Here is a 21,283-nt window from a genome sequence, read left to right as displayed (position 1 = left end):
GTTATCAATGTTTAGGCTATTTAATAGAAATTAGACCTCAAAAGAAGATATGGCAACATTCAGGTGGGCTAAAATATACATGAAGACAAAACAAGATTACAGACCAACACTGATTATGGGAATCATGGCCATAAATTGCTTCAAACTTAAACTATGTGAGTTGCTGATCCAAAATCGGAACATCACACCTATGATATTCTTGCCCTGGTCGTAGTCCTGAGCTCTGCATACAGATAATGTACTTTTGTTTAGGTCACAAGTTTCTTCCTGTTATGAAGGATAAGCAGTTGCTGTTTTTTCTCAAGCCTTCACAAAGACATCAAGAAAACTGCAAAGTAAGGCATATAAATGTCAAGTTTTAGCCAATAGGTCACAAAGGGAGCCAGATCTCAGAACCCTTCCTAAGGCAGGCTCGTGCAACCTACTTCTCTGTGCAAATTTCAGCTAGCGTGATCAAAGATAATGAGTCACCCGGTATGGTATTTTTAAAACATTAAAGCTGCTTCAGTGATGTGTGTTTTTTTTTTCCCCTGAGCTTCACGGTAACTGAAACTACACTCGTACTTTGAGACAAGATATGGTTCTTGTGCATGAGTTATACACATGACTCCAAGATTGAGTAGTTTTCGTTGAAAACAATGCACTTAAGTAATGAGAATTCACATGTACTTGCCTGAAAATATGGGATCCTAGAATCCTGTCCCAGTTAATTCAAATTTGCCATTTATATGAGAAATCTGAAGTGTTGGATAGACTTTAAAACAGACAGATTTAAGGCTGCGGCCTTAAAATGAACTTTTGAGAGAAACAGAGGTTTATTATGATGATCTCTCATAATCGTATTTGTAGAGTAAAACATGACACAATTTCCTCCCTGTGGGTGGGGGGGACGTGTGAGCTGTTTGCTGGGAGAGGCAATGGACATGCACTGCGGTAAGCATGCGGTAGAAAAGACTGGGCGCCTGCAGGTCAGAGAGATTGGGGTATGGGTTGGACTACTTCCCTGCTACCTGTGGGACTTGGTTGGGTGACCCGACCTGAGCCGGGTTCCTTATCTAAAAAGTGGAGCTGTCGCAGGGTTGCTATAAAGATGAAATCTGATAGTGGGTGTAAATAAGGCAGGACTGGATCAGCAGGAGCACGTGCTTCCTTCTCCTGCCCGCTTGACTGCACACGTGCGTCCATGTGGCCCTGAATTCCAGCGAGGCTGCGGAAGCCTGGTTACTTGGATTCCATCATCACCGGCCTGAGCTGGACTGACATGCACAACTTCCCTTTCACAAATTTCTTCTGTAGATGTTACAAGGGCAAGTTTCCACAATACCCCCAAGGAAGAGCTAATCACCTCAAGAGCGGCTCTTCAAAACTCTGGTTAGTTCACTTTTTTCATTTGAAAACATTTGGACATCAGAGCTTCTACCCAGTGTTCGATTTTATTTATTTATTTATTTTGCCCAATTTTTGATGTAGAGATACTTGATGTCAAAAAAATGGACTTTTAGGTAATTCATGCATTAATTCTGTAAACATCTAGTAAGCACCTAGCATACACCTGACCCTGGCACCAAGCATGCAAAAATAAATAAAACATACTTTCTCTTTCCAGTGACTTTACAGTATGAGGAAGGAGACAAATCAATGCATAATTTAAATATACCCTAGTAAGTCCCATAACGGAAGGAGGCACTTTCAAGTTCAAGTTTTTCCATGTTTCAGCCTTACAAAAATCCCATGAGCTAGGTGCTACTGTTACTGATGGTCTCCAGGTCAGATTTAAAGACGCCAAGCAGAGGGAACGTTAGTAAGTTAACCAAGGCCACACAGATAATAACCACGGTTCTGTGTCTCAAATCTCAGTTGTCTGGGCTCCTCCCACCATTGTCACTCAATGTCGATGTCAGAATACACTCAGAATACCACTCTATCAAGCTTGCAAATGCCTTACAAATGTCACCTAAATTGTGTCTCCCGGGGAAACATTCAGACACAGGAATGCTCTCATTCTCTGGCCTTGGCCTAGCCCCCAGTCTCCCTTCTCTCCCCTTTCCCGCAGGAACCCTACCATGAGCCCAAGGAACTGCTCAGTGTTCTCTGACAATGCTGGTTGTTTCAGGCCTTGGTGCTTTTGCTTATACTGTTTCCTGTCCCCAAACACTCCTCTGCCACCTCCCCCAACTCCACCTTCCAGTTCCTCCTCTTGCATGGAGATAGCACAGGCTTCACCTCCTCCAGGAAGTCCTTCCTGATTACCCTGCAATGAGCCATTTCATAGAGCTAAGCCTCTGGGGTTCTCCCCGGGGCCTGGAATAGGGCACGAGTCATAGCTCATACTTTACTGCATTGCAGCTGTTAGGTTTATTTGCCTGTCCTTCCCCCACTGGACTGTGAACTCCTTAGGAATATCTTTGCAGCCTGTGTTTGGCCCATTAGCTGTTTGCTAATTGAATGAATAAATGAAAAATCAAGATAGGATCCCTCTCCTGGTACAGCCTCTGCAGTAGCTAGAGCTCAAGATAAAGCCACAGCTTTGCCATCGGTCTCAATGCTACCAGTGAACTACCGATGCAAACTAGAGCTTGCCCAGTTTGGGTATAATTAGCTTTTCATGCATCCTCTGGAAACAAGAACACATCATCATCATGTCCCTTTTTTTTAGCATAATCATGGCAAATAACAATGGCTTAGATGACCAGACACGCCACTGTACCGGGTCTGCAACACCCTATCTGAACGGTTTCTGCTCTCAGTGGTACCCCCACAACTGCAAAACCGCATCTGCTGAGACACCTGGGTGTCTCAGTTGGTTAAGCATCGGCCTTGGGCTCAGGTCATGATCCCAGGGTCCTGGGATCGAGCCCTCTGTCAGGCTCCATGCTCAGTGGGGAGTCTTCTTCTCCCTCTGCCCCTCCTCCCTGCTATGCTCTCTCTCTCAAAGAAATAAATAAAAACTTAAAAAAAAAAAACACCACATCTGCTTACCTCTGCACATCCAGTGCCTGGAACAGTGTCTAGCATATCGTAGCCCTCAACAAATACCAGATGAATGAATGAATGAGTAAACGAATGGAAACTGCCCGGGCTCAGTTCTTTCTAAGTGACCATATTGGCACCGTGTGACCCCACCTCCAGGTCACAGCTGGTTTGAGTCTGGGTGGGTATCCAATCAAGGACAGACAATCCCCAGGCTTCTCTATGACCTATGACCTATGGCCTACTATGAAAAGTGGCTGCAAACAATAGATCTCTTCCAGGAAATGTGAGCTAAGAAATATGAAGAAATGTTTCCAGGTAAACATAGAGGCAAGAGCTAAAAGGAAGCAAAGGTGAGGCTGATGTAAGGTAGGTAGAAGCCATAATGTGTTTTTTTTTTCTTTTTAAAGATTTCATTCTTTAAATTATCTCTACACCCAGTGTGGGGCTGGAACTCAGGACCCCAAGATCAGGCGCTGTATGCTCTACCACCTGAGCCAGCCAGCCTGGTGTGGGTAAGCAGGTGGATGGAGAAGCACCTGTGAGGCCAGGAATCTGTTCCGACTCGAAAGGGAGAAAGCTGGTCAGCAGAGAGGAAAGAGACGCTCCACGCCAGGTGAGGCCATGCTAGAGCGCGCATGAGGAAATGCTTCCAAGTGTTGCCTCTGTTTCTGGAGCATTTCTGGTCTCAGCCCCAGGTCAGGTGCAACCTGACTTTGCATGTAAGTCCTTACCTAACAGATGAAGATGATTTTTAAAGTGTTTCGGCCTCTGCTACAGGGTAACAGGTGAAGCTGAATTTTCAATTGTGCCAGCCTCGGTTATAGGGCCCGCATCAGCTGACGGGGTGCCTCTGTGAGAATGAGATGAAAGGCACCCCCTCTGTGATGAAGCCTGACTAAGGGTGGCTCCTGGACGGATGGGAAGCCCAGGGCCTTTGTGCAAAGGGAGGGGAGTGTACCTGTACACCAGGGCACAGCTTGATCAGGGCAGGCACACGCTGGATCTGAGCACCCCTTGTCTGCTCTGCCCAGCACCCACTTGCACTGGCCAGACCGTCCCCCCTTTCCCATGAGGGCAGCTCTGCTCTTCTGTGAGGAGGCAGAGACAGAGAGTAAACTTAGAGCCAGATGGCCTTTGTTTGGTAAAAAATCACTCTGAGCTACACAAATGGAAAGCAAGCAGGCATCCATGGTTTCTGGCCTAGGGCAGCTCCAGCGCAGCTGTGAATGGGGCCCAGGAGCCCCTGGGGATGCAACCACCCGGCAGAGCGTTAGGCTCTGGAGAACAATAGCTGACAGGCAAAATTGACCCAAAGAGTTATATCCTTGGAGGTCAGTGAAAGGTGCTCTGAGAGCACAGGCAAAGCGTGGACAAGCAAGGCCTTTCCCCAGTGGGACAGTGACCGTGAGCCGCAGAGCCAGTCTCGGGCAGCAGCACCTCGTGCCGGCGGCCAGGCAGCTGGACTGAGAAAACATCCAGGTTTGCGACATTGCTCACTCCCTCTTCACTGAACACACCAGGAATCAAAGACTCCAGACAAAGACCCTGGCTTTGCCGTTACCTGTACGCCTCCATGCACCGGGGCAAGGGATGCTGGAGAGATGACCCAGGGTACCGAAAGACATGAGACTGGTCCTGTACATCGTTTTATGAAGTGGCCCATTCACTCATCCCTCCCTTTTTTGAGGTGCCTCATGGAGTCCTCTGCTCTGTGCAGCCCCACGTGCAAGACAAAGAGTCATTGATTGAAGACAGCAAACACCTCCTGGCCCAAGGCGTCCAGCACAGCACCTGGCAAACAGAACTTGCTGAAAGCTTCCAGAAGGAACATGCCCTGGGTTGTATACAAAGGTTCTTTAGTCACTAAACATTGGGCTTATCAGAAGAGCACATCACAACCGGCTGACAATGTTGAAGCCACTAAAGCAGGAAAAGATGGGTCTGAAAATTAAGAGAGCACCAGTCCATATACCAGGAAAAGCTTATTTCAGGAATTTTTTTAATGGGTAAAATGTCATTCTATTTACAAAGAAATGCCAGATTTTAAATATGCAGAACTTTTGTTGAATTCCAGAACCGTGAGTTCAAAAACCACAAAGCAAAATCAATCTGGATTTTTCTAAAGCAAAATCAATCTGGACTTTTCTAAAACAAAAGCATCAGTTGTTATAAGCTCAATAAAAGGGCTTATGTATCAATTCTGATGTTATTTAAGTTATGGTTTTTAAATGTACTTATTTGAATATATTTGGGTTTCTTCACATTTTATATGGATGTTAAAATATAAGACAATAGTTTTTATTGACAAAGCAATGCATTTTTATCATGTGAAAAAAAATAACTGCTCAAATCCCAAGTTAAATAGAAGCCCCCGAAGTCTGAGATGCTGTTCTTGAGAAAAATCTAGTAATAAAGCACAGACAGGAAGAGTGGGATCTTTCCTGATAACCCAGGAGCATCAACACAGCGCTCACACAGAGGTCTTTTAAAAATACGCTTCATATTGGACTGACTCTTATTGCCATTTTTGGCAAAATTTTAGAGGCCGAGTTTCAAGTTTTTGGTTATTCTTTCATGGAGAGAAGAATGGACAGGAAGTAGGGATGGGGTGACAGATGCAAGCAGCCCGGGAGTGGATGGGTTTTTTGGACTGAGGCTCATCTTTGACAACCCATGACACCTTCCAGTCTCCTCTTCCTTCCCCTCTCCTGCTCCCTCCCAGCCATACATCACAGCAAAACATGGTGTCTTCTCCCCACTCAACACTCTCCCAAGGTGAGTTAACTCATTGTTAGAAATTAACCCTTAGGTGGGGCGCCTGGCTGACTCAGTCAGAAGAGCCCAGGACTCTTGATCTTGGGGTTGTGAGTTGCAGCCCCACACTGGGTGCAGAGATCATTTAAATAAAAATAAAACTTAAAAAAAAAAAAGAATTTAATCCTTAGGAAGGACTTACTGACAACTAGGTAGCATCAAGAATGGGAGTGAGAGGTGCCATGTGGGAGAGGGCAGCAGCAGAAGAAAGCACCCATGGGGGCATGAGAAGGTACTAAAGCAAACCCTTCAAATTACACTTGCCCAGGACAACCCCGGCCACAGCATCACAACACACATGGAAACACGCTCTGCTGACACACCGTTCTCAAGCTCTGCTGCGCGGCAGAATCACCCAGTGCCCAAGCTGCACCTGATGCCACTGCAGTCAGAATCCCCGGGGGGAGAGAGCCAGCCATAAACTGTGGTGTTGTTGTTTCAACTCCCCAAGTGACCGACTCCTGTGCATAACCAACTCTGAAAACCAGTGTCAGAAAATAGGGCTTCTCAAATGTTCTGTGCCTGAGAACAACCGGGGAACCTGGGAAATGCAGATTGGGATGAAGCTGGTCTGGGGTGTATCCGAGATTCTGAAGTGAGGCCCATGCTGCTGGTCTGGGCCAGTTCTGGTAGGACCACATATGACCCAGCTCTGGCTATTGCCCATGTGGGTGCAGAGCTCCTGGGGAGGGCCTGGAAATTGGGCTGCCCTACACCAGGCCACGCGATGTTTTCCCAAGGCTGTGTAACGTTCCCATCGGGCTCTAAGACAATTCTGTTATCCCAGGCCTGTCGTCTCGCCGCTTCTCTGACATGAATGCAGAGGCTGCAGGATTCTGGGGAAATACTATGTGAGTATCAGTGAGGGACTAGCTCATTCTCTTTCTCTCTGACTCTAAGAAAGGCAGGAAGCTCCTGGTCACACTTAGCCGGCTCTTAAAGAAATGCAAGGCTCAGTTCTGAACCTGCAGTACAGTAATTTAGAAGTTCACTCCTTTAAACGTGGGTCAGCATCCTGGGGTGCCCGGGACAACTTAGCTGAAAGTTGTCACTTCCTAACACCTTTTAAGAGCACACGGAAGATACAGAGTTCTTGGAAGGAAAATCACTTTACAAATTGAAGTCCATAGTTCATATTACGTGTGCTTTGCACACTCGCATTTAAAAGTTCTTTACTGCCCTTTTTCTGCACACAGCCCTTAATTTCTATCTATGAAGATGAAAAATGATGACACAAGCTATGCTTATATTATCTAGTCACCAAATTGACTAATTTTTCGTTGATTCTTTAGAGTCATCTGAACGTTGATCTTTGTACAAATCAATCAAGACTATCCATGGGTCAAGTTTCGTCTGGCCGAGACATAACAAGCAGGAGGTAAACTACATTCAACTCAATGCTTTTCACAATATGAATTTGGCAGAAGGCTCTTTTCTCAAATACCATGACCTACATCCCACTACCTGTATTTAACAATTCTGAGCGGCTTTATCCAACACGATCTGCAAAGTCGGATTAACAACACCTCTGATATTGTCTAAGTATACACATTCTCCAGGGAAACAATGTTACAAGCACAAGAAAATGGGGGGTTCTGATGGGAAACAGAGCTAGTTAGCTGGAATGCAGTCAGAGATATGGAAATGTGCCTTTTTGAACAAGAAACTTGGCTTCAGGTAGATCTGAGGTCGAGTCAGAGCTCAAAGGCCTGACCTCAGAGCACAGAGCCTGAGAGGGGTCATGGCGGATGGCGGTGGAGGGTGCACACCCCTGCGAGGGCCTCTGGCTGCAGGACTACTTTTGATGTAAGCTTTCGTTTCCAGCTTCCATGCATCCCTAGATTGCAAATCAGAAAACAATCCCTGGGCACTTAACAAATCGGTTTTTAAAACTGTTTTTAACAGTTCTGCAGTTCTTAGGCTAATGCTTTGTTCAAAAGCATTTAAAAATGATTAATTATTTAATCCCCATAACCTCCCTGTGTGGTAGTTCCCCACTCTCATTCCCTCTTTAAGTACCGATAGGAGAGACAAGGGTAAGTGGTTTGCCCCACGTTACACACAGCGCGACGCTAGCAGCACCCGCCCTCGGCCGAGTTCCTGGTTCTGCCGGTCCCCGGGCACAGAGCAGACCCCAGCACCTGCCATAGCCCCGCGCAGAGGGAGGACGGGGGCGCTAGGCAAGGGCCGAGCGGATCCGTACAAACGCAGAGGTGCTGGCTCGAGCCTCGGTCAAATTAACAGTCAGAACCAGGGGAGCACACAGCTCGGCCAAACTCTCAGCACCACCTGCATGGGATTTTACAGGGCGGAAAAACTCAGCCCCCGGGTGCTCTGACCAGCAAACCCCAAAGAACTCCTTATTTCAGGAGCACGAGCCCTTAGGAGGGTTTCCAAGACCTGCACTGACCCTAGCCCCCAGAGTGAGGGGACCGCACCCTTCCGCGAGACCAAAGTCTCTTCCTGACGGACGAGCCTAAGAACCACAGCAGCTGGGGCTCCCGGCACCGCACCGCCGCCCGGCCGAGCTAACCCCCGGGGCTGCACCCTCGCTCGGACAGACGCGCGCCCACCCGGAGCACCGACCGCAGCCCGACTGGAGCATCTCCGGCCAAGGGCCAGAGCCGCGGGCAGCCGAGCAANCCGGCGGCGGAGCGGGCTCCTGGGGCTCGAGGGCTTCGGCTGCTGCCTGCCCGGCGGGCCCGCCCGGGGGCTCCGCGGAGCTTTTGCCCGCCTCGGCCATCGGCTCCCGGCAGCGGCCGGCCGGGAGCGCGGGGTGGGGCCGGCGCTGAGGGCTTGCGCTGCGGGGCGCGGCGACCCCGAGGCAGCGCCAAGGGCGGGGAGGCTGGACGCTGGGCGCCGAGAAGCTGGTGGGGAGGGCGGGAGGAGGAAGAGGACAGAAAAGTTTGCACAGGAAGGAGCCGCCTACAGCCGGCTCGCGCTCCGGCGGGCGAAAGCCGCAGGGCTCGGAGCTGGGCCGCCCTCGGTGCCCGGGAACCTACCAGGCTGCTCCTCCCCCAAGCCCAAGCACTGCCCTTTGCAAGAAGGCGGCTGTGGGGTCCCCTCTGGCCGAGCGCTGGTCACCCAGCAAGTGGACCTCAGAGAAGGGGCGTTTGGGCTTCAGGAGTTGGGATGCAAGATCAGGGTTAATGCCGTTTCCATTTATTTGGGGTGGGGGGAATGCCAGGTACACACACTGGAGTCGCCTTGTGATGGCACAGAAATGGCCATACCGAGTTGACAGGAAACTGCGACGCCAAAGGGCGCGGGACTTGCAGGTGGGTTAGTGGCATATCCTGGAATCCCTCAAGTTAAGTCCAATGCCCTTCTCTTCTCACGTCCAGCCCTCAAAGCCCGTCTCCACCCCACCCCCCCGTTGGCCACACTCCTGGGTTTCTGTCTGCTGGGTAAACTCAAAGGTCATGTTTAAAAGGTCAGTCTTCTGAGAACTGAATAAATAACAGATTTGATTAACTGAGTCTATGCCTTCTAACGGAAAGACAGCTCTCCTGGCCACTGTGGATTGGAAACATCTTAGTTGACACCATACCTTGTAGGATTTTGCAAACTGGGCAGCGGAGATTTTGCTGATTCGGTTGGGTATGGCGCAAGCTAAGCTTTATCATATCGTCCTCGGGTCCCCAAGTTGTGACTTGCCCAGAAGAAAAAGATTGTAAATCAGGCTCAAGAGTCACCTGAAGAGTCATTCCTGAAAACTTGCCCCAGGGTTCACTCACTGGCCGAAGATAGGATGCGGGAAGAGAAGGAGATTGTGGGGGGGAGGAGTCAGGGTTGGCGGGGAACATTCATTGACTCACATGCCCCTATTTCAGGTGCTATGTCACAGACTTTGCACGTATTTCATCCTTTAATAAGAAAACCAACCCAGGGCGCCTGGGTGGCACAGTCCTTAAGCGTCTGCCTTCTGCTCGGGGAGTGATCCCGGTGCTCTGGGATCGAGCCCCACACCAGGCTCCTCTGCTAGAAGCCTCCTTCTTCCTCTCCCACTCCCCCTGCTTGTGTTCCCTCTCTCGCTAGCTGTCTCTGTCAAATAAGTAAATAAAATCTTTAAAAAAAAAAAAAAAGAAAGAAAAGAAAAAAGAAAAAAAAAAGAAAAAGAAAACCAACCCAGGCAAGAGGAGGTAAGAGAAAGGAGGGACAGAAATGAGGGGTGCAAGCTAGGGAGGTACCTTACTACCCAGAAAGGGCTTTGTAGCAGCTAGCTCATGATAATAACAACAGCTCTCCCTTAATAATTTAAAATGGCTTTCACCTACAATTTTCACAGCAACTCTGCAGGGAGGGTACAATTATTCTAGCTTTGCTGTGAAAACCAACCAAATACAGGTCTATTTCTACACAGTCAGCCACACTTGCTGGTCCTGCTCTAAATATTTCCTTCTTTCCCACCTCTTCAAATTTACAGGCCTCCAAATGAGACTTGACTTGTTGGGAAGGGGAGGACAAAAAAAAAAAAAAAGTCTCTGTTTCTGAACACTGACTTGCATTGTTTTAGTAGGTAGGTCATTGATAGGATGCAAGGACAGCTAGATGAGTTTCTCACTCTCTCCAAATAATCAATGTGAGAGGACAGTGGCATTTCTCATCATCATCATCAGCTATCCCGTGTATTGTATCTGACTCCTTACATCCACTTTCTCAGCAGTTAGCTCCCCATCCACTTTCTTAGCAGTTAGCTCCCCCTTGCAAGCTGCCCACTCTCTGGGGCGCACATCCCCGTTCCCTGCACGTGGGCCTCACCCCACATGGCTCACAGCATGAATGCTCCCACCACCCTTTCAGGACTCCTGCTTCTCCCTTCTCTGCTTTATCCTCTATGTCATCTCTTGTGAAGAGAAATAAATGAGTAATTAAGTACGTCAGAACACAGGACGTCTTCCCTGGTGTATTATTCAGTTATTTGGCAATTTATCGTTTCAGCTGTTATTCAATAAATACATAATTGAGAGCCTTTGTGGGCCAGGCACTGTGCGAGGCACTCCATGCCTTCAAAGAGCCTCTCAGCCCCATATTCCTCGGTTCCTTTTCCCCTCGCTGTTCAGCTTCTAGAAATTAGCATCTGCTTTCTGGTCCCTACTACCAGAGGGGTGGAACCGCGTGAGCCATGATTGTTTTGAAGAACCTACTTGTCAAATGCACTGGGAGCCTCTCAGGTCTGACTTAATCCAATGCCCCACTGCGGCTTTTGACACTCTTGACCACTTGTCCCCTTTCAGGACTCTGCTTCCCTGGCTTCTGGGACATTCATCTCTCTCAATGTTGGTCCAGACTCTGCCTCCTTGTTACCCTTTTCTCAGGATCTCTTTTTCCATCTATTCTTACCTGATGGCCCCCAGCAGCCATCCTTTCTCTTCACACTTGACATGTTTTGCTAGGAAATCCCCCTTCCACTCTGGACTTCACACAGATGACTTCCACATCTCTATCCTCAGCCCCGCTCCCTCTCCTGGTCTCGGGATCCCAATCCTGCTGCCTACCAGGCTGCTCTTCTTTATGTCCCCTTGATGCCGGGCAGTCAACATTCCCAGAGCTGAACAACTCCTCCTTCTCCTCCACAAACACATTCTGTCTATTCTCTAGCTGAAATAAATTTTTCCAGAATCTGTTTCTTCCCTGTTCTTCCACTGCCCCTTCTTTAGGTTGAGACTCATCTTCTGTTTCCTCTGAAAGGGAGGGCCTCTGTCTCGAGGCTCACTTCCTTCCACTCTGCCCCTCTCTTATTCCTAGAATGAACTTTCCCAAACCACAAGATTTTGCTGTTCCTCCATTAACATCCCTTCCAGACGAGTATCCATGACACACATTCGGGTGTATACTCCTCAGCGTGGCACGTGAGGACCACGCCCCATTACACTATTCCTTGCTATTATACACAACTGCTCTATGGTGTGCGGATCTATTTATGGCTCCCTGTTCATCTTCTCATGGTACCTTTGTACCCATTTCCTTGGCCTGCAGTACCATTCCCCACTTTCCCTAACCGACCAACCACCATTCATCTTCAAGCATCATGTCAAGTGTCCCCCTACCCATGAAGCTTTCCTAAAACCTCCCCAACCTCCAAGTCAGGCAAGTGCCCCTCCTGATTAGTGTTGGAATGTCCCATGTGTATCTCTGTTATGTCACTTTTCACACAGGATTGTAGTTGTTGGGGCACTAATCTGTCTCTCCTGCTCCCCATGAGCTACCTCAGGGCAGGAAGTACTGGGACCGGCTCTTGGTCTCCCAGAATGCTGTGTGTTGAATGAATGAATCAATGAATGAAATCTATTTGGGGAGATAGATGCTAACAAATAATTACCAGGCAATTCATGGCAAGTGACAAAACTGAGATGTAAGCGGAAGGTGCGGTGGAAACCCAAGGAAGCAGGCACCTAACGTGCCTGAGGTGAAGGATCAGGAAAGGCTTCCCAGAGGAAGTGTTGTCTGAGAGGCAAAGGCAAGCCAGGATGGGAGAGGACATCTGCAAGGACATAGACGCTTGAGGAGAATGCTCCTCAGGACGCTGTAATGTATGGCTGGGGAATAGGAAGTCTATGAGGAGTCTAAGTTTTGAACCTGGGAAGGTGGACAAGAAGTGGATTAGGACTCACTTTTCAAATACCATTATGTCTGTGCAATCCTAAAATGGTTAGACATCATATTTATTTGGGGTTTTGTTTATTTCTGTTTTTTTTTAATCCTGTCTCACTCCTGCTATAAGATTTCTATTTTCTTACCAATATTCCCTTGACACCTAGGACAATATTTTGCCCAGCACTTAATAAATGTAAGCTATTTAACAGACTGATAAAAAGAGAGACAGACAGTTCCGTTTTCCAAAGTAAAATGCTTCTGAGTGCTAGTAGTTTCTCTGTTTGGCTATTTTCATTAAATATCATTTCTGAAAGGTTAGATAAAAACTGAAGATATGGGGCGCCTGGGTGGCACAGCGGTTAGGCGTCTGCCTTCGGCTCAGGGCGTGATCCCGGCGTTATGGGATCGAGCCCCACATCAGGCTCCTCTGCTATGAGCCTGCTTCTTCCTCTCCTACTCCCCCTGCTTTTGTTCCCTCTCTCGCTGGCTGTCTCTATCTCTGTCAAATAAATAAATAAAATCTTAAAAAAAAAACCTGAAGATATAAAAGGAATTACAACACTATTATATATAGTGTTGTAACATGATTTAACACACCAAAAATATAATCTGTTTTACCATTTTCTTTAAAATCATAATTTATGTAAGCTTATAAAAGACATGAAAGTTTATCAACTACTTTGATCTGCTCATTAGAGCTTAGAACACTCTGCTCTCAACAGGAGCATGTGGTTGTGGTATGGAATGCAAGTCCTTCGAGGCCAATGTCCTCTTCCTTCCTCCCTGGGCCAGGTGAGCCTCTCCTAAAGGTGAGAGGTGAGCCTCTCCTAAACCAGGTGACTTCAAGGGCTCTTTATATATTATAGTTCACTTATGAAAGAAGGCCCATTGTTTTGTGTGTGTGTCTTTTTTTTTTTTTTTAAATAAGTTCCACACTGGGGAGCCCAATGCAGGGCTTGAGCTCAGGAGCCCGAGATCAAGACCTGAGCTGAGATCAAGAGTCAGATGCTTAACCAACCGAGCCACCCAGGCACCCCTGGAAGGAGGTCTTTTCATTCAAAGCCTTTAACACATGCTAGGGAGCTGAAGGATATTTTGTAAATCCTCGATATTTCATAGCATGGTAGTTTTAAATATGAGTGGTGCCCAACAGTTGTGCTACTCAGGTTAAAGTCAAAGTTCCTGAAGACATTCCTTCCTTCCTTCCTTCCTTCCTTCCTTCCTTCCTTCCTTCCTTCCTTCCCCCCTTTCTCTCTTCCTCCCTTCCTCTTTCTTTCTTTCTTTCTTTCTTTCTCTTTCTTTCTTTCTTTCTTTCTTTCTTTCTTTCTTTCTTTCTATCAGAGAGAAGGAGTGTGTGTGTGTGGGGGGGTGGGGAGCAGAGAGAAAGAACCCAAGCCGACTCCATGCTGACCGTGGAGCCTGACCCAGCTCCACCTCATTACTCTGAGATCATGACTGGAGCTGAAACCAAGAGCTGGTTGCTCAACTGACTGAGCCATCCAGGTACCCCTCTCTGAAGACAGTTCTTGAAAACAATACCAATCTTCTTGTAACTTGGACTACTCTTTTTTAAGATTGATTTATTTATTCTAGAGAGAGAGAGAGCAAGAGAAAGCAAGAGAGAATGAGCGAAGGCAAGCAGGGGATAGACAGAGGGAGAAGTAAAGAATTTCAGGCAGACTCCCCACTCAGCTTGAAACCCACACGGAGCTCAATCTCACGACCCCGAGATCACAACCTGAGCCAAAATCAAGAGTTGGAAGCTCAACCCACTGAGCCACCCAGTGCCCTGGATTACTTTTTTAAAAAGATATTAATTAATTAATTAATTAGACAGAGAGAGAGTGCACAAGCAGGTGGGGTGGGAGAGGGAGAAGCAGGCTCTCTGCCCAATGTGGAACTGGATCCCAGGACCCTAGGTTCATAACCTGAGCAGAAGGCAGACGCTTAACCAACTGAGCCACCCAGGTGTCCCTCCCTGGATTACTTTTATAATTGTAATTTTATTGTGCTGTCTTCCCCTGCCTGCACATATACACAATTTCCATTTATGAGACTTTCTATACTTAGCATGCACACAACAATATGATATAAAAGTTTCTTAGGAAATTCCTTCCCAAATACGTTGCATCAGAAATGAGTATCTGTCACAGACAATATTGTTTCCTTAATACAGATAGATAAAATCAACAGGAGTGAAGGTAGGGGGATCAAAGTAATATCTGAAAGAAGTGTCATCGATCAGAATGGATGATACACAATCAAAATGAAATAATGGAAAAGCAAGGAATCTAGGTAATAAACACAGCTTGATAACAACAACGACAACAAAATAAAGATAAGAGACCATAAAATGTGAACGTAGGCCTGCATTTAAGTTTGCACTAAAAAAGAAAAAGGAAAAGAAGAAATAGGAAACTAATTTTGATGACCTCTAGGGTTTCTTCTGGTCTGAGATTTGATGGTTCTAGGAGAATTTTTATTTGTATTTGTTTTAAAATTGAAGATGAAATTGTTTTATGAGAGAGGCCAAAGCTGGTACATAGCTTTGAGCCCGAACTGCCGTTTCTCTGTGTGGTACTAGGCTACAAAAGTTAAGCATCTTCCTTCTTTTTCCCCTCCCCCTTTTCCTCCTACCCTTTCTCCCTTTCTGGTGCTTGACATTAAACAGCTGCTCTGTCCTACTGTCTAGGCTCTGTATTAGGCACAGAGGGAAAGGAATCTCTCCAATTTCAGACTAACAGCCAAGGAGACAAAGGTGTACCAACTACAGTGGTGGGACAAAGGAGGCAATCACTCACCCTCTTGTAGGAGTCAGGAAAAACTTCAAGTGAAAGAATGCAAGAAGGCAGTCCTAAAAAACAGAGTGGGGGTGAAAAAGAGAAAGAAGCAAGGAAAGCATGGAAGGCAGAGGGAGTACCACATGCAGGGGCCCAGGCTAAGCAACAGTAGAGAGACGGAGGGGGACGTGAGTCCGGCTGGGCCTCGGAGGAGAGTGGGGAAATGGTGGGATATTAAACAGAGCGAGTCACCAAAGGATTTAAGCAGCATTGCGACATGATCAGAGTCATTTTGTTTTGCTTCAGTTGTGATACCTAAATTTGATACCTAATTTGTTGTTTTAAGGATTTGAAATAATGTATATTATTATACATTATACATGTAACACCTGGCATAAACAGGTACTAGGAAGCCGATACAATGCTCGAGGACAAATGGGATATGCATTCTATTTCTTTATTTCTACAAGTCATACCCAGCTCAGCCCCATCTACAAAGGTGGCCCCGAAGACTTTTTCTAGGATTCCTTTCTTCTCTTAGACTCAAACAAGAACTTTAGTACTTATGGTTTTAAGAAGGTAGGAAGGGACTGTCCTGTGGTTGCTAAGGTCAGCTATAGGGTCCTTCCCCTAGACTTCCGGGCATCAGCATGTAGTGCCCATGACACTCAGTCAACATAGAAGTCACCCCTTCCACGTCCTGACTCCCCAGAGACTGTCTGTTAGAGGGAGTGCTACAGTACCCATCACTCAGACATCAAAAGTTTCATCCCCATTCCTAGTTGGGGGTGGAGGTGTCCAACACACCTGGGGATTGGGTCCTCCTCAATTCAGCCCTCAAAACACCGAAATCAGTTTGTTGGTGGAAATGTAAAATGGCATGGCCACTTTGGAAACTAGTTTGGCGGTTTCTTAGAAGGTGAAATGTACCCTTACTCTGTGACTCAACAATCCCATTCATAAGTTACCCAAGGGAAATGAAAACTCATGTTCATGCAAAAATCTGAAAGCAAGTGTTTACAGCAGTTTTATGCATAATCTCCAAAAACTGAAAACAACCCAAATAAGTATATCCATACAGTGGAATACTACTCAGCAATATAAAGGTATGAACTGCCCATATGTACAAGATGCAGGAATCTCAAAAGCATCACAGTAAGTAAAAGAAGCCAGACCCCAGTGAATTCATGGAGAATTAGTCCACTTCAATGACATTCTGGAAAAGGCAAAACTATAGGGACAGAAAAGAAAGCAGCAGTTGCCAAGTGCTGGGCATAGGGAGAGGGGATGATTTTTTGGCTAATGGAACTGTTCTATGTCTTGATTTTAATGGTAATCGCATAGCTGTATTTGTCAAAAGTCATAGAATAATATGCCAAAAAGAGGGAAGTTTACTGTGATTAAATGATACCTCAGGGAAAAAAAGCAGAGGAAAAAAAAATCCCCACCATGTTGTTTTCCCTTTCCTTCCCTTTGGGGATTTAACCAAACCAAATGACCGTTTGGCCACCCAACGCGCAGCAAGCCAATAAAACCTGACCCCGCGCTTTTACAGCGAAGAAAGACGGGCTATTTATTGCTGTGATGCCACCAGAAGAATGGGAGCTAATGCTCAAGTCCCCAATGCTCTGATGGCTTACAAGTTGAGATTTTTACAGGGTGAAAAGTCAGGATAAGGGTCTCAGGATCTCGGATCCCGCTGATTAACTAGGCATCATCAATGGCTAGCTATCATATTTCCTCTCTGGATCACCTTGTCCCTTCTGGTGACTCTCTGTCTGGGTTCGGTGTGATTGTAGTGAGGTGGTCGTTCTGTTCTAGGGGCCTGGAGCTGCAAGGCATTCTGGGAAGATGGAGTTAGCGATGTCATCTCTAGAGCACAAAGGCAAAAGTTCTCCATCCCGTGACTGTGACTACGCCGCACATTATTATTTTCTTGCAAACACGTCACATTATGTTTGTGATCTCAGGCCGACCAGCATCCCCCAGACTTTTCAGGAGGCAATGTTGTGTTATTTCCTGAGGCAATTTTAAAGGGTTTCTTTAATAGTAACTAAGGGCTGGGGTGGGAGGGAGGAAAAAACAAAAAAAACAGTAACTAAGGGTTATGTGACTCTGGTCAGAGGCAGCTAGGAGCCTAAATCCTGGGGTCTGTGGGGGCTTGCATCCCTGCTTTCAGTCCCCCTTGTCTTTGACCACTCCTCAATCTTCAGGGATAGGGAGGAGGACCACTCTAGCTACCCCCTGCTGCAGAGGGGGAAGGTTGGGATTACAGGAATGATACAACGTTGCTCCTCTAACTGCAAGTACTCCTAGGTGCGGAAGCCTTAACCTCAGTGCTTTGGACAACGTGAAATCAGTTTCTGTTTTTGCAGCCTTTGGGTATCACCTCACACCACATTTTATAAGTAGAGAAATCCCAAAAGAAGAGCCAAGATAGATAATCCCCATTTTGGTTAATTCTCAGAGTACTGATCGATACTGATCGAATTCCTTGAGAAATCCGGGAACACAGACTAAAAAGCCACTCTCATTTTGCTCCTAGGACTTCAGCAGGAATTTGTTGCAGGTGGGTGATTTAATCACTCATCTTGCCTAGGTGGGTTCCCACTTTAGCTGATGAATGAAGGCAAAGCACCAGGAGGAGTTAATTATCTTACATATTCCTCTTTGTTCTGCCAAAGTAGAATCCAAGCCCATTCTATAGACCAGAATCACGTGGGCCAAGGAGCCTAATAATTTTTATTGAGCTGCTATTGCTTGATCAGTGATTGACCAAAATCACTAAGGTGACAGAAACATCCTTGATCATGTGTTCAAGAGCCCTTATTCCCCACCAGGGCAAAAATGTTCTCCTAAATGAATATCAAAATTCGTCCTCTTGGGGCACCTGGGTGGCTCGTCAGTTGAGCGTCCGACTCTTGATTTCAGCTCAGGTCGTGAATGATCTCAGGGTCCTGAGATGGAGTCTCATGTGCTGAGTGCAGAGTCTGCTTGTCCCTTTCCCTCTGCTCCTCCCACCCAAATAAACAAATAAACAAATAATTTAAGAGGGTTAGTCCGATGACTGGTTTCACTGGAACTCTGAACAGAGAAAGGAGTAACCAAATTCCCTAATAAGTAGATGCCTCCTATTTTCCAACTGTCAGAACATGGATAAGCCCAGGGTCAGTTAGAACGATGGGAAATCTTCCTTTTGACCAAGAAAACGTTACAGATCAACATTGCATAGAGGCCACTTTTAGACAACAGGCTTCAGCAATGGAAACCTACCAAGGCCAAAGGGCCCTCAGTGACCCGCTGGCTGAATACAGATAGGCCCACCAGGCAACCCACCTCAAAATATCCACAGGCCCTAACTGACCAAAGGCTACTTACAACCAGGCTCTGCTACCCCAAGAGGGAAAATTCCGTAGGTCGCCACCTCCTCACCTTCCCTCTAAAAACAGCCCCCACCCACACCTCCTAGCAGAGCCTCTCCTCTGCTGCCCTGCCTGCCATTCCCTTGCAGTATGTTCAGTAAACTTCTATCACCTTTGTTCTGCCTCAGGTGAACCCATTCACCTCCTGCACCACAGGCTTCCACCCAATTGTTGCCCCACCTTTGGAGGCCCCCATCGGATCAGGAGAGACACCACTTTCAGACACCACACCTTGTTTCCTCATAGCCAGAGTTTAACCGTTCTGTACTGGGCCTTAGGTAGGAAGTCTGTTCCATACCTCAGGAAACCAGTCGTAGTCTCGAGGATAGGTTGGTTCAGTTAGCCAGGTGTGTCTTATGTCAGGAGGCAGTCCTGTAGGTGGGCTCTCAAAGGTAAGCTCTATTGTGCAAGCAGTCAGGTTAATTAATAAGAGGTATTTCTGTGGAAACAAAAGAAAAACACAGGTTTATGTTTGGAGCAAATGAGAAGCCCAGTGTCTGAAGTGAGGAGATTTCTAGATGGCAGATGGATTGAAGACACACTTTCCCAGTCTGCGGTTTGAATGCCTCTGGTGATCTTTCCAAGTCGCCCATTCAGCAACAGACACGTAGATTGTATACACACGGGGCTCCTGGGTGGCTCAGTCGGTTAAGTGTCTGCCTTTGGCGCAGGTCGTGATCCTGGGGTCTTGGGATTGAGTCCCGCATGGGGCTCCCTGGTCAGCAGGGCCTGCTTCTCCTCTCCTTCCGCCTGCCGCTCCCCCTGCTTGTGCTCGCGCAAGCACACTCTCTCTGTCAAATAAATGAATAAACTCTTTTTTTTTTAAAGAAGATTGTAGAAACATGAGCTGTTAGGGCAATTTCTCTGAAGTTTACCTCTATTCACCTAGCCTCAGTTTGAAGGGCTTCAGGGAAAAGGGCAAGGTTTAGTGCAAGTCAAAGAATGGGAGAAAATTGGAAACCTTAGTTTGGGGAGTGATAGTCAAGATAGCCAAAGACGCCAGAAAAATTCAGGATCCAGCCCAGTTTTATGGGCAAACACTAAACATTGCTTTTCCTAGCATGGACCATATCAGTTGACCTTGGGTCCAGTCTTCTATAGAGACAGCTAGTGGGTTTGTTAGGTCTGAAAAAACACAATAGCTCATTGGGGGAGGAACGATTCTCTGAAAAACAAGGTTTAAGCTTTCTGCTAGTTTCAACCTCATGAACCCAAGGGGCAGAGTTTCAATTTCTCTGGAGTTACAATCATTCCTCAGTCTTGAGTTGGGACGAAGACGGCTCCTGCTACGACCTTATCTCCTTGGGTGCGGTAGGTATCAGGTAAAGAGAAGGTTTTTGCAAGTCTTAGCTGTAAGCAACATTTCTTTTATGATTAACATGCCTAAGTGCGAGGCTAAGCAGAAGTTCCTAACCTATAGGTCACAGCCGCAAGGGAAATAGAAAAGATGTTAAGTCAGACATGCTGTTCTTCCCTGTTACAGTCAGAGCCTTGGTAATATAACCAACATTTCTAATGGTGTCCTGTTACAAGGAGAAGCAGAGTTTTATTGAACTGATGCAAATAACTATGATTGCCATGAAAGAAAGAATACTCAGAGTTTCTGAATTCTGGAAGGTTCGAGTAGGGAGAAAGATAAACGTTTCAGATTTGTTTACAAAGGAATATTCTACCAAGTCATGGATGGCTTAAGAGAAAAAGTTTCCTTAAATCTGGAAGAGCAAATGTTGGAGAACTAACAATGTTTTAAACAAGAGTCATAAAAACTATAATCATTTTTCTCAATTCATTTAGTCTTACGTATTAATTCTTGTTCTGTTTGAATGTAGTTTTGCCATTAGTTCCAAGAATTCTTACTCAGTTTAGTTTTATGATCTTAAAGGTATCAGAAACCTGTGTTTGTCAAAAGTCTTTTCTATGAATTTCTTTGAAGCCAAACACATTTGCAAGAGCCTCAGAGTAAAACACTGACTGTAAATGACAAGACTCAAAAATGGCTATGGTTAAAGATCTGATGAGAATTCATTATAATGCAACTGACAAGAAAATTTGGTTATTTCCATGACACATAACATTTCAATAATTAGAATTACAAATGGTGACATTATATCAGGACATATTAAAACTTTAGGAATTTCATATGACTTCTGGGAGTTATAGTATTTACCCATATAATGTAACCTAAGGTTTAGCATCACTTGTTCGACAATGTTCCCCATGGAATTTAACATACCAAATAAATAAGCCTGATTAGTCAAAAAGACTTCATTTAGAATTTGAATTTTGGGAACTTTGTAAAAAATATCAGAAGGTTTTGGGGCACCTGGCTGGCTCAGTTGGTACTTGATCTTGGGGTTGTGAATTTGAGCCCCACATTGAGGGTAGAGGTTACTTTAAAAAGTTTTTTTTAACCTTTTTAAAAAAAATCAGAAGGTTTTAAAGCACGTGCCTAAACAGGTTTACAGATCATTACAAAATGTAAGAATTATTTATTTAACCAAAGTGGCAACAAGAACTTCTAAAGGCAAATACAGAGGATTACACAGTTGTTAGCAAAATTTAGCTCTTTTAATATTGAGAAGATTCAACTTCCTTAAGTAATCCAAGACCTGATAAAGATAAAACATAGAAACTTTGTTTTTTGGGGCAGATAAAGAAAAACTTTGTTGGTAATTTCTTATTAAGAATAGACCAATA

General features: G+C 46.0%; 2 protein-coding genes across 6 annotated transcripts in view; one reads left to right on the top strand and one right to left on the bottom strand.

The window, feature by feature from the left end:
- PHACTR2 (phosphatase and actin regulator 2) overlaps positions 1–4,876 on the bottom strand; it is a 252,458-nt gene extending 247,582 nt beyond the window's left edge. Inside the window, exon 1 of one of the 5 annotated variants that reach the window (XM_019796139.2) lies at positions 4,535–4,876. In XM_019796139.2, coding sequence (XP_019651698.2) covers positions 4,535–4,616 — 82 coding nt within the window. In that variant the 5' untranslated portion in view covers positions 4,617–4,876. The remainder of the gene's footprint in view (positions 1–4,534) is intronic. The other 4 variants (XM_034669222.1, XM_034669225.1, XM_019796145.2 and 1 more) reach the window with 4 other exon arrangements.
- A 2,652-nt stretch (positions 4,877–7,528) lies between these two features.
- Positions 7,529–21,283, top strand: part of FUCA2 (alpha-L-fucosidase 2) — a 57,429-nt gene continuing 43,674 nt past the window's right edge. Inside the window, exons 1-2 of the mRNA XM_034670788.1 lie at positions 7,529–7,593; positions 8,263–8,921. Coding sequence (XP_034526679.1) covers positions 7,529–7,593; positions 8,263–8,921 — 724 coding nt within the window. The remainder of the gene's footprint in view (positions 7,594–8,262; positions 8,922–21,283) is intronic.

This window comes from Ailuropoda melanoleuca, chromosome 10 (assembly GCF_002007445.2).
Source record: "Ailuropoda melanoleuca isolate Jingjing chromosome 10, ASM200744v2, whole genome shotgun sequence".
NCBI classification, from domain to species: Eukaryota; Metazoa; Chordata; class Mammalia; order Carnivora; family Ursidae; genus Ailuropoda; species Ailuropoda melanoleuca.
This window is presented reverse-complemented; position numbering and strand designations above follow the sequence as displayed.